Source organism: Mixophyes fleayi, chromosome 1 (genome assembly GCF_038048845.1).
Source record: "Mixophyes fleayi isolate aMixFle1 chromosome 1, aMixFle1.hap1, whole genome shotgun sequence".
Classification (NCBI taxonomy): domain Eukaryota; kingdom Metazoa; phylum Chordata; class Amphibia; order Anura; family Limnodynastidae; genus Mixophyes; species Mixophyes fleayi.
The window spans coordinates 369,402,471-369,414,688 of NC_134402.1; the positions used below are offsets into that span (position 1 = coordinate 369,402,471).

At 38.6% G+C, this 12,218-nt stretch overlaps 1 protein-coding gene across 1 annotated transcript in view; it reads left to right on the forward strand.

The window, feature by feature from the left end:
- The window catches only part of FBN2 (fibrillin 2), a 238,268-nt gene that overhangs the window by 171,664 nt on the left and 54,386 nt on the right, over positions 1–12,218 (forward strand). Inside the window, exons 34-40 of the mRNA XM_075178804.1 lie at positions 1,197–1,322; positions 2,874–2,996; positions 4,452–4,574; positions 5,635–5,796; positions 6,237–6,305; positions 11,248–11,373; positions 11,481–11,606. Coding sequence (XP_075034905.1) covers positions 1,197–1,322; positions 2,874–2,996; positions 4,452–4,574; positions 5,635–5,796; positions 6,237–6,305; positions 11,248–11,373; positions 11,481–11,606 — 855 coding nt within the window. The remainder of the gene's footprint in view (positions 1–1,196; positions 1,323–2,873; positions 2,997–4,451; positions 4,575–5,634; positions 5,797–6,236; positions 6,306–11,247; positions 11,374–11,480; positions 11,607–12,218) is intronic.

Here is a 12,218-nt window from a genome sequence, read left to right on the forward strand (position 1 = left end):
GTGTCAACATTTTATAAAAGGGCTTGTGAAGAGCTTGCTTGACCTGTTTTCCTCCAGTACATTCCACGAGTTGTATGGACATGTCTTATTTTAGTCTATTTTTGTGATCCATTTTTTAGATATACTATTGCAATGAATAAACAGCATAAGGATGAATTACCTGTTACCTGTTCGCCTTGTGTGTAGAGCATGTGGAATGAATTGGAGGGAGACGAAAGATGGCAACTTTGGAAACCTTTATTTTCTAAATGTTCCTCTGGTTGGCTAAACAAAATGTATGATGTCCCAAAAGGAGCATGAACTATGGAGTTAAAAATAAATTCTGTTGCTTGTGGATTCTCTAAATTTGATAAAACAGGGCTAGTGTTACAATTGTTTTCTAAAATGTTTCCTTCTAGAACTTATTTAAAGGTACCAACTATATTCTTTCAAATGAAGAAAACAACACATAGCTTTGGATTATTGTGTACAGAGACAATGATTTATGGATATTCATATTTATTTTAGGTATCAGAAATATCTCCATAAAAATGTATCATAGCAGCATCACTTAATGCTTTTCTTGTCCAGCCAGTGGCACCTGCAAGCAGGAATTTTTATTGAAGACCAGATTTATTGTTCTTACATTTTGCTACTTGTAAACTTTACAAAATAAATTCAGGGACCTTGTGGACACATTGCTGCTGAACAGAATCATCTTAGCCCATTAAGCACAAGATTATCTAAAACCATGTTCACGCTGCCCTAAAAACCCAGGGTATTGACGGGGCGGCAGTATGAAGGGAATATAAGCGTGCATTTGTCTTCCGCAATCCTAGTCATTACATTTTTACTAACAGTGGTTATAATGTAATTTTTTGCATTTGAAGAACCCCTATTCAACAATATTAGTTTATAAAGTCCAGAGTTGAACAACAGCTACTGGAAAATGTATTCAGTTTATAGAGAAAGAGGAATTGTATTTCTCTCCAGATTTCCAGGGACAAATCATTAAAACATGGGACTGTCCCTAGAAATTGTCTACATTTATTTGTACAACTCTCTGGCGTGGATAAGAGAGAGATGTTGAGTTTCACATCAAGTGGCTGGTCACATGCCATGTGCAAGTTGTGTGTTGAAAAGTGAAATAAAAATGTCCTTAATACACTTTGAGGGCTGGAATCAGTAGGTCACCATGTTTTTCTTATCACATACAGATGTTGATGAGTGTGCAGAAAATATCAATCTGTGCGAGAATGGACAGTGTCTAAATATCCCCAGCTCTTATCGATGTGATTGTGAGATGGGCTTCACTCCAGCTCCAGACAGCAAGTCCTGCCAGGGTAAGTCTGTGGCTGTTTCTTTTCAGCTCCTTAACATTTAGATTGGCTTGGTAAAATAGAAATCATATGAAGGGCTCCTTGTAGAAAAACTAGGACTGATCCTTCCAGAGTAGTTGCCTGTGGTCTACTTTAGCAATTTACAAGAGGACAGCACAGCTCTTTTGAAGCTTTGGGCCATTTTCTCTCTCTGATGTTACACAACTGCTTGTGCAATTTTCACCAGAATTTACTATGTTTTGTGCAACAATTGTGCAGTATTTTGTATTCGTTAGTGACTGGGCCATTGCTTGATGGCTGAATCAGGGCGTTCCATCACTATAACGATCTAGTAATATATGTGCACTGGTCTAAGTATCAAAATCACAGGAACAAGATTTCATTATGTGCACAAGATATTTAAATGATCTAACATGGAAAGAGATTTGGAATACGTGAAGGTGTTTCCTGCTCGGCGCAGTGGCACAAAATTGAAAGATAAAGCAAAGCATTTAGCAGAAGCTGCAAAAGGGCATGTGCATAAGTACGGTATCAAAGACTTTTGACCTATTGATGTATTGTGCAGAATGTTTTATATAGAGATGGACAAATGGATTTGTCTAATTCAGAAAATAGGCTGATTTTGAGAAAGACACCATCATCACAGATTCACCCAAAACTCAGGAAATAAATAATGCCCAATGGAGAATCAGGCCAATCACAGTGCATGGAATATTGACAAGAAAACCAGCAAGCATAAACAAATGTCACAAGAAAAGTACTCTGAGCCCCTCCGACACTCGTTCATTCTGGGGTGTGCTAGGGCAAAACGTCTAAAGATGCTCTATGTGACTTTGACTATGAGTAACCCATAATCCATTCATGTGTGCACTACATTTACTACAAAACTGTGTAACATGACTGCAGCATTGCCTCACTGATTTACCTTTTTCACTTTTTTTTACACCCTAAAACACAATGACTGCCGCAAAGCACAATTATTTTCTATACTTGTCATTCGTTCCATAACCTATCAAGGTGTAGTAATACATGGCATACATATTGACTACTGTATTTGTTCAAAGGCAGTGACGTATGCAAAACTAAACTTAGGAGGTCACTTGCAAAGCACAGAGCTGCCAACGCACGGTGCAGAGTCCCCCCTGGTAATGCCATGCCTCAGTTTGCCAAAGTACATGAACTTGCAGAGGCAAGATAATGACATTTGCACAACCCAATTAAAAGATCTTGGATGGAGGGAGGGTGTACCATGCCATGTGCAGAATTGGCGCACAGATTAATAAAATGATATGAAAGGATGGAGCGTCCACTTGTTTAGGAGTGCTCCCTGCAAGAGTGTTTTTTTCACGTCCAAATACCTTTTTGTTTATGTAAATAAAGTAATAAGTAGAATAATCTAGACAATTCAATTGTTTTTACCTTCTCCTTTATCAAATTAAATTTATTTCTTCTCTTTAATCTTTTGCTATGGAGACTATCCCCATGGTGTTTGCACATTTTCTATTTACATTTGTGTGCTAACATAAAAATGTTGTTTTATATTACTGCCTGCAGATATCAATGAGTGTTATTTCGAGAATATTTGTGTGTTTGGAACCTGTCGCAATCTTCCTGGAATGTTCCAATGTGTCTGTGATGATGGTTACGAGTTGGACCGCACTGGAGGAAATTGCACTGGTATGTACCATAGGAAATGGTTTAATTTTTTGGGCTTGGGGTTAAAATAAAAAGGTTGCCTGGGATAAATCATCTTTGTCCTAAGGCCAACTCAGTCAGTACTTGTTTTCCATCTGCATTATTTAATTTAATTACTGTCTTCAGTAAATGGCTGTAGTAATAGTTTATGATTGTCAGAATGTACCATAACTAACTAAGCAAAGAAGGATCTATCTATCTATCTATCTATCTATCTATCTATCTATCTATCTATCTATCTATCACAGCTTGTGTGGGTGTTTCATTACCAGATGATTCTCTGTGCTCTTTTGTATTATATGCAGTGCTTGTTATTGTTTTAGAAACCACCGGAACTGAGTTCCGACACCTTTTTTCAACGGATTTTCCAAGTTTTAAAAGTAACTTTTAAACATTTGATGCTTAGTGCATGTGGACTTGAATCGAGTGTAGCAGGTCGGCGGCAAAATCATTAAAACGGTGCTTGCGGGCTGCTTATGGTCGAGTCCACGCTGGTTGTGATGCCACTACTCGGCTTCTGGTGCTGCTCAGCTTGTGATTGGTCATGTGGTTGCGCGCTGAGTGCTCATTGCGGGCGGCGACCGTTATGTTTCATTACACAACTGACGTGTGTGGGTGTGTGTACAGTGATTGACTACGTGATGTGAGTTCTGGCACCTTTTTTCTTACAAAAATAGCACTGGTTATATGTATGGCCCATTGCCATTGTTAATCTGTAGGGTTGTTGTTTCTAACATGAGGGAATTGTTTCTGGTGTTTTGAACTGGATTTTTAAGTTTTATTGATGGCTAATAGCAAATGCTCTTGCTGACCTGCCTGCATGTTAAGACATATGCATGCAACAATAGCATTTTTTGGAATGTATTTTACTCCAGAAAGTTTGTTTGTTTTTTCTTTTTCTTTTTCTTTTTCTCTCTCTCTCTCCTCTCTCCTCTCTCTCCCCTCTCTCTCTGCTCTCCCCTATGTCTCTCTTCTCTCTTCACTCTTCTCTTTCTCTCTCCTCTCTTTCTTCTCTCTCCTCTCTCTCTTCTCTTCCCTCTCTTATCTTTTCTCTTCTCTCCTCTCTCTCTCTCCTCTCTCCTCTCCTCTCTCTCCCCTCTCTCTCCCCTCTCTCTCTGCTCTCCCCTATGTCTCTCTTCACTCTTCTCTTTATCTCTCCTCTCTCTCTTCTCTCTCCTCTCTCTCTTCTCTTCCCTCTCTTATCTTCTCTCCTCTCTCTCTCTCTCTCTCCTCTCTCTCCTCTATCTCTTCTCTTTTCTTCTCCACTCTCTCTCTCTCTCTCTCTCGCTCCCCCTCTCTCTCTCTCTCTCCCTCTCCCCTCCCTAATATTTACCAAGGTATGACTTGGGGAAAGTTGTAGTAGGGTAAAGTTTTGACTTCAAATTTAATTTTGATTTAATAAAACTATGCATAAATGTATTTTACCTTCTTCTGCAGATGTGGATGAATGTGCAGATCCAATCAATTGTGTTAATGGCTTCTGCGTTAACTCTCCTGGGAGGTATGAGTGTAACTGTCCACCTGACTTTCAGCTTAACCCCACTGGTGTAGGCTGTGTAGGTAAGATGAAGCTACAAAGATTAAAGAATCTTTACTGTATTTGAAATGTTTAGATTGAGTGTGTTTATATTTGTTTTTTTCCCCAAAAATGTTTTATTAACATTTATGATACTTTTATTTGATAAATATTGAGTAATACTCCATACTTAGGCACAGATTCAATTCTGTGCAGTGACGCAATGTGCCTCTCCGGACTATTCCTGAGACACATCGCGTTTAAGTTTTTACAGAAATCTCTGCTCAGTTACAGGTGCTTTGAAAAATGAGTGGAGATCTCCTACGGCAATAGCCGACAATATGCGCATTGAACATTGAGGCGATGTTTAGCGGCACTCGCTCTGATCTGAATCTACCCTTTAGAAGTCCAGTTAAAGTAGATGACACGATATGCCCATTTGTGTATAGATGCTGTCTATTTTATATGCTGTATGTGGTGGAATTGGTGGAAATAGGATGAATCTGCAGTGTTTCTATTAAAAGAAAATATGCACACCTGTTTTTGTTTAACTAGCCTTTCTCCAATGCCACGACATACAAAAACTTTCCAACACTTCAGGATTGAAACTTTAGCCACTTTGTTTGTCTTCCTTAGATCAATATTACTGTTTTGCCAGCTCTGTTTTTGGAAGTATTCACTTTTAATGACCGATCTCTTGACCTGTCCAGATGTCATATTTTTATGCTAACCAATTCAATTGTGCAGGGAAGCAGACGCTGTGCGCTTGGCATCCACTTAAAGCTTAAAATTTAATTAGAACATTGTTCAGAAGTTGAATTGGAGTGAGTCCAGACTATGACAAATAATTTAGTACAGTAATATTATTTATACTGGTGCTTTTCAGTATTACTTTTAGACTACAAGCCCAAAAATCAAATAACAACTGGAACTCTCAGACAATCACACTTATGCATTCACTATGGTGTCATAAAATGCCATCTAATCCTGAAAGGTTCTAAATGACAAATAAAAGCAGTATAAGTGAGACTGTAATTCAGCAACTCAGTAAGTTCTCTAATTCTTAACTGATACTCCACCAACAGCAGCTATGTTTCTTTTCAGATACGAGAGTGGGCAACTGTTACCTAAACCATGGACCTCGCGGTGATGGAACCATCTCTTGTAGTACAGAGATTGGTGTTGGCGTAAGCCGCTCCTCATGCTGTTGCTCTCTTGGAAAGGCATGGGGGAACCCGTGTGAGATATGCCCACCTGTGAACAGCTGTAAGAACTCATTTTGTGTGTTTTCCCTTGAGGTTTCAGTATTAGACTTATTTACCTGTATTACAGTCTAACATTGCTCTATAGGACAAATTGTTCTTTGTTTTCTATTTTGCACATAAGTTAAATACTGTCTGTTTTTTTCATGCAGCACACAAATACTTGATAGCTTATTGGTACACTCAAATTTAAAGTTGATATTTGTGTGCTACATTAAAAAACAGACAGTATTTAACTTATGTGCAAAATAGAAAACTAATTTGCACCCCTTGCTTTGTAACATGGTTTTGTCCAGGAGAATACTTACTCAATGTTTTACCAAACTTTTCTTAATGAATCAGTCCCATAGAGATTAAAATAATATTAACATAAACTACATTTAGAATTGATTTGATGGTAATACATTTTGTCAAGAATCTAAAAATCCCTGTCATTGTTTTCAGCTGAATATAATACCTTGTGTCCCGGGGGAGAAGGCTTCAGACCCAACCCAATTACCATTCTTTTAGAAGGTGAGGATGTTATAAAAGTGACTTTTATAGTATAAACTAATCAGTAGTATCATACTTCATTGGGTTATTTTGTACAATGAAATAAAATAATGCAGCTTCCTATTCATATTGGTTCTGAGTATGTGTATATACTTTTTTTTCTGTAACATGTTTTCCCTAGTTAATTTTAGGTCTTACCATAACCAAATTTTTTCACTTATAATCCTTTGATTTATTTAAATGAACACAAAAAGAGTTTGGTACATAAATGTATTTAAATGAAGAGAGATATGAAGTGGACACAAACTAGTTGTGAAATTAAAAAAATCTGCTCATGCTTATGGTGCACTCATCTTGGTATATTGATTATAGTGTACTACAAGTGATAGAAAGCTAATTGAAAAAAGGCAAGTAATCTTTAAATTAAATAACAACTTGTGCCATATTGTCTGCTTGCTGTGAGTAGTCACTACAATGTCCAAATCAGCTCCCTTCATTTAACATTACGCTGCATTGAGCTGACTCGTCATCTTCCTACCTGCAATAGTAATTTAAGTTTTGTGCTGGATCCTATGTGGCATGGAAAGTTAGCTAGAAGTTTGACTAGACTTTTTGGACTGTATAAGTCTTATACTTGTGGAAACAAGATTTATCCAAAAAAGCTGCAAAGCTGATATAAACTATATAAGCCATGTACTGGCAGAATTGAGTTTGCATTTAGACCACTTTTCTAATTTTTCATCAAGGCTGTATGCTGTAACTGAAAAACACAATTTGGATGTGCTACATATGTGTGTTATACCATCCAACCTGGTTTATGTCTGACGTCTGATTCTGTCTCCTTACCAGTTGTCCTTTATTCTGCCACTTTTTGATGCTAAGCACCTGAGAAAGTGCATGAAAAGTGCAAATGTGTTCTCTCTCCATTATGTGTTTTTCATACAGAACATCAAGAACAGGTCTGCAGTAACTTGAATGGACATTGTATTGGGCACTGAAATAAACAGGATCCTAATCTTTTCATTCAAAATGCATATTTAATGCATATATAAATTTACATATCTAGGGGCATCGTTAACCTGAACTAGTTACAATATTCACTAAAACTAATGTTCCCTGTAAACTAGAGAAGCTCGGGCAAGGTTTTCTGAAAACCGAGCCCCCCCAAACTTAGCAGATCCGAGTACCAAGCAGTCTTAGCACTTTTGCGTGTCCTCGGAACTGAAAACATGTCAAAACGTCATTGCTGCATTGTCGGATTTCGTGAGTTTTGGACTCTATAAGTACCGCCCTCCACAAAGATCCGGCGCCATTTCACAGACAGATACAGAAGGAGTAGCAGCATTGTTTGCAGTCTCCAATGCAATTGATCTGTGCCATTGCTCTTACAGAAACAGAAGGAGTGACAGTGTCCTTGTGACTTTCCAATCACATTGCTGATGCTCACACAAAAAACAGGAGAGGGGGCAGTGTTCTTATAAGTCTTCAGTGACATTGCACTGTGCCATTGGTCACACAGAAACAGGAGGGGTGGCAATGTTCTTGTCACTCTCCAGTCACATAGCTCAGTGCCATAGTTCACACAAAAAACAGGAGGGGTGGCAGTGTTCTTACAATTCTCCAGTGACATTGTTCTGTGCCATTGGTAACACAGATGCAGTGGTAGCAGTGTTCTTGTCACTTTCCAGTCTCCAGTCACATTGTTCTTGTCACTCTCCAGTCTTAGTGCCGTTGGTCACACAATATGGATTCACATCAGTCCACAGAAGACCAGGAGCAGCAAGCAGCTGCTGACACTAGTCAGGATGATAGTAATCCCTCTACGTCATTTGCTAAAGCCTATGCTAAAGTGCATAGTTTTTTTTAGGGTCTGGAAAACAAAAAATGTAAAAAAAAGTTTTTACCTTGGTAAAGAAAAAACACCTGTAATCAAGGCAAAGTTAACTGCAGAAAGACATAAAATTGGCAACATGCTATTCTACACACACAGTGGCAAGGAAAGAATCAAGCCTTTGCCTTCCTGTATTAGTGATATGAGTGCTAGTTCTGCTACTATAAGTGAGGTATCTTTTTGTAAGGTCAGTCATGACGATGCAAGACCTTGTCAATCAGACTCATTAAGTTGTGCCCAAATACTTTTAAGTGTAAAAGCCGAGCTGTAATAAACAGTAAGGCATTAGAAGAAACTGTATGTTCAGATTCAGAAATAACACAAATCCTTGAGGAGAGTCTATCCACGAGTGACCTTTCTGATACTATACTCATAAAGAAAGCGTCCTTTCAGCATTTCTGCAGATGTGTGGAAAAGCAGGCCAATTGTAGCCGGTGATACACAAATTGAGGATGCCACTTTGGAACTGCAACAGGATGAGGGGGATACTTGTGTAGCTGACGACGGCGCTAATGAGGATGTTGATGACAATGATGTTGTTTGTGTAAGTCCTGCACCAGTGGAAGAAGGTGTTGCCAGTGATAAGAAGGAGGCCATTGTCATGCCTGGGCATAAGACCAAAAAATCCCCCCCTTATGTGTGGAATTTTTTTTACCCAAATCCTGACAACAGTTGTCTAACCATTTGTAGCGTTTGTAAAGCCACAGTCAGTAGAGGTAGGGACCTTAACCATCTAGAAACGTCATCCATGTAACGCCATTTGAAGAGCGTTAATGGGAAACTTTTGGGAAAATCAGAAACTTTTGCTAAAAAAATAACAACAAGCAGTCCAGCATCAGCTAGCTCCCTTCTCTCACCTAGATCCTGGCACCTGCATCCTACACCCACAATACCGTCCTCATCAATATCCTCACAAGCAATCGGAGTTAGTCCTGCATCCAAGTTGCTAAGGCTAGATGACTCCCCCACTATTCAAGATTCCTCAGAAGAATTCTTTAGTGTTAGTCCCCATGCTGCTTCTGCTGCGGCTGGGGGTGGATCTTCATCCCAGAAGCAGACCAAGAAGAAGACTACTAGTAGTTTACAACAATTGACTGTTAAACAATTCTTTGCGAAAAGAAGCAAGTATGAAAGCTGTCACCCAGTCGCAAAGCGGATTACAGACGCCATGGCAACTATGCTAGTATTAGATCTGCGTCCAATATCCACTATTAATGCAGCTGGTTTTAGACAGTTAATTGAGGTCTTGTGTTCCCATTACCAAATTCCATCACGACACCATTTTACTAGGAAAGCTATTCCTCACCTCTACCAGAAGGTTTGTAAAAATGTAATTATTGGGCTACAAAATGCCATTCTACCCACTAAACACTTAACTACAGATATGTGGACAAGCAGAACTGGGCAATCTAAAGATTATATGACTGTGATGGCCCACTGGGTTGGTGATTCACCCTCACAAGCAGGAACAACAGCAGCATGTACCCAACTACGTCACATTTTTCAGAGGCAGGCTACTCTGTGTACCACTGGCTTCACTAAGAGGCATACAGCTGACAATCTGTTACAAAATCTAAGGGATGTCATTGCTACATGGCTTATCCCATTTGGACTCTCTTCAAGATATGTAATTTCTGATAGTGCCACCAATATTGTGAGAGCATTATAGCTAAGTGAATTCCATCACATTCCCTGTTTTGCTCACACAATCAACTTGGTGGTGCAGAGCTTTTTGAAGAATGACAGGGATGTGCAGGAGATGCTGTCTGTGGCCTGTAAAATTTCGAGACACTTCTGGCATTCTGCAACAGCATTTAGGAGATTGCAGTAGTTACAAGAATAATTTAATTTTCCCTGCCATCAACTGAAGCAAAAGGTAGTAACATGATGGAATTCCACCCTTTATATGCAGCTGAGGATGGAGGAACAGTGAAAAACCATCCACACTTAAACCACAAGCCATGACATTGGGAAAGGAGGGTGAATGTGAATACTTTCCGTGTTGTGCAAGGTGCTAAAACCATTCGGAGTCGTCACCTGTGAAATGATTTCAGACACCGCTATCTTAATCCAAGTGATTCCCTTAATTAGATTTTTGGAAAAGCAGCTTGAGAAACTGAAAGAGGAGATGAAACAAAGCAATTACGCTAAGTATGTCGGACTTGTAGATCAAGTACTTAATTTGCTTCACCAGGATCCAAAAGTTATCAAAATCTTGAAATCGGAACACTACATTTTGGCAACTGTGCTTGATCCTAGTTTTAAGAGCTATGTCTTTTCTTTGTTTCCAACTCACCCAGATCTCAAGAAATTCAAGAACCTCCTGGTAAGTAAGATGAGAGCTTAAGTGGTACAAGACACAATGGTGTCTCCTCCTTCGGTTTCTAAGGCAACTGCTGCTAGGAAAAACTTAGCTTTCCCAAGAGACACGGGGATGATGCAGATGACTCAGCACAACATTTTAACATATGGTATGGTCTAAAAGAATTGACTAAAAACTGTGACCCCTCTGCCGTAACTTCACCTGATCCTACGATCAATATCCAAATGATGGTGGAGGATTATTTTAACAACAGTGTACAAATAGACATGTCAGACAGTCCCTTTACATACTAGGAGGAAAAAGGCAATGTAGAGACCCATGTACAAACTCAGTTTGCAATACCTAAGCTACCCACCCTCCAGTGTGTACTCGGAAAGAGTTTTCAGCACAGCCGGGAACTTTGTCAGCCATCGGCGTAGGAGGCTACTTTTTAAAAGATGATGTTCATCAAAATAAACTACAAATTCAATAAGGAAAGGCCTTTACCGCAGTCACTTCAAAGTACACAGACTTCTGTAATGGTGGATTCCAGCAGGGATGAATTAATATTAGTTTCCATTCATTTACAAACCATTCAGCTCAAATGCACCTTAAAATGGACCCATATACAATGTCATACTTTTTATGTATTCATGGATTGAACAGGCAAAGGTGCCTTGATTGTAATTAAGCTCTCATCTCTTTGATGATACACATATTCTAAATGATTAATGTTTATTATTTTGATGATAATTCTGTTATTTCTTAAGATATTGATGAATGCCAGGAGTTACCAGGTCTGTGCCAAGGTGGTAATTGCATTAATACGTTTGGAAGCTTCCAATGTGAGTGTCCACTAGGCTACTACCTCAGTGACGAAACGCGCATATGCGAAGGTAACTGCAACTGTAATTTAATAAATCCTATTGATGCTCTAATCTGTTCTTTTTTTTTTATTTCAGAATTCTAATCTCTGCTTTCTGTCTGTTTTGCTAACTTGTAGATATCGATGAATGTGTCACAAATCCTGGGGTCTGTGGACCAGGAACGTGCTACAATACCTTGGGGAACTTTACCTGCATATGCCCTCTGGATTACATGCAAGTCAATGGAGGACATAATTGCATGGGTATGATGCTGTTACATTACATTGTATTCTCTCCACAAGTAGTGACTTGTTGCAGAATTTAAAGAAGGAGTCACTACTTAATACACTACTACGTGGTACATGAATAAAATCACAATGCACAAAGGTGCTTTTATCTTATAGAAATTTACTTAGAAATCCTAGTCTAGTTGGGTTAGAGGGGTCCTGCCATTCCAGTCTTCAGTGCTATGACTAGTGTTTTGAATTTATTAAGGAGTTTTTCTCTATGTTTACACTGAAAACAAATTCTTAGGAAATTATTTTATTCCATATATCTGTGTTACAGGATGAGCGCCCACTTAGTTTTTTTTAATTAGACCTTTGCACATTTAGCAAAACATAGAACAAGGTAAGCATAATACGAGACAATTCTACAAAGCTGAGGTCTTGCCCATCAACGGCTATAGCTAATAAAATAAGACTTTTTTTCTTTTCTTATCTGATTCTGTTAAACTGCATTTTTAATTTGATAGCTTCTTAGAGAAGAAAATATGTAAGTGTGTTTCCATGATAATACACCACATTTTGGAACCTTTGTAAAAATTAAGATGACAAATTTACAAAATTAAGTATTTTGATTTGATTCATTTGAGT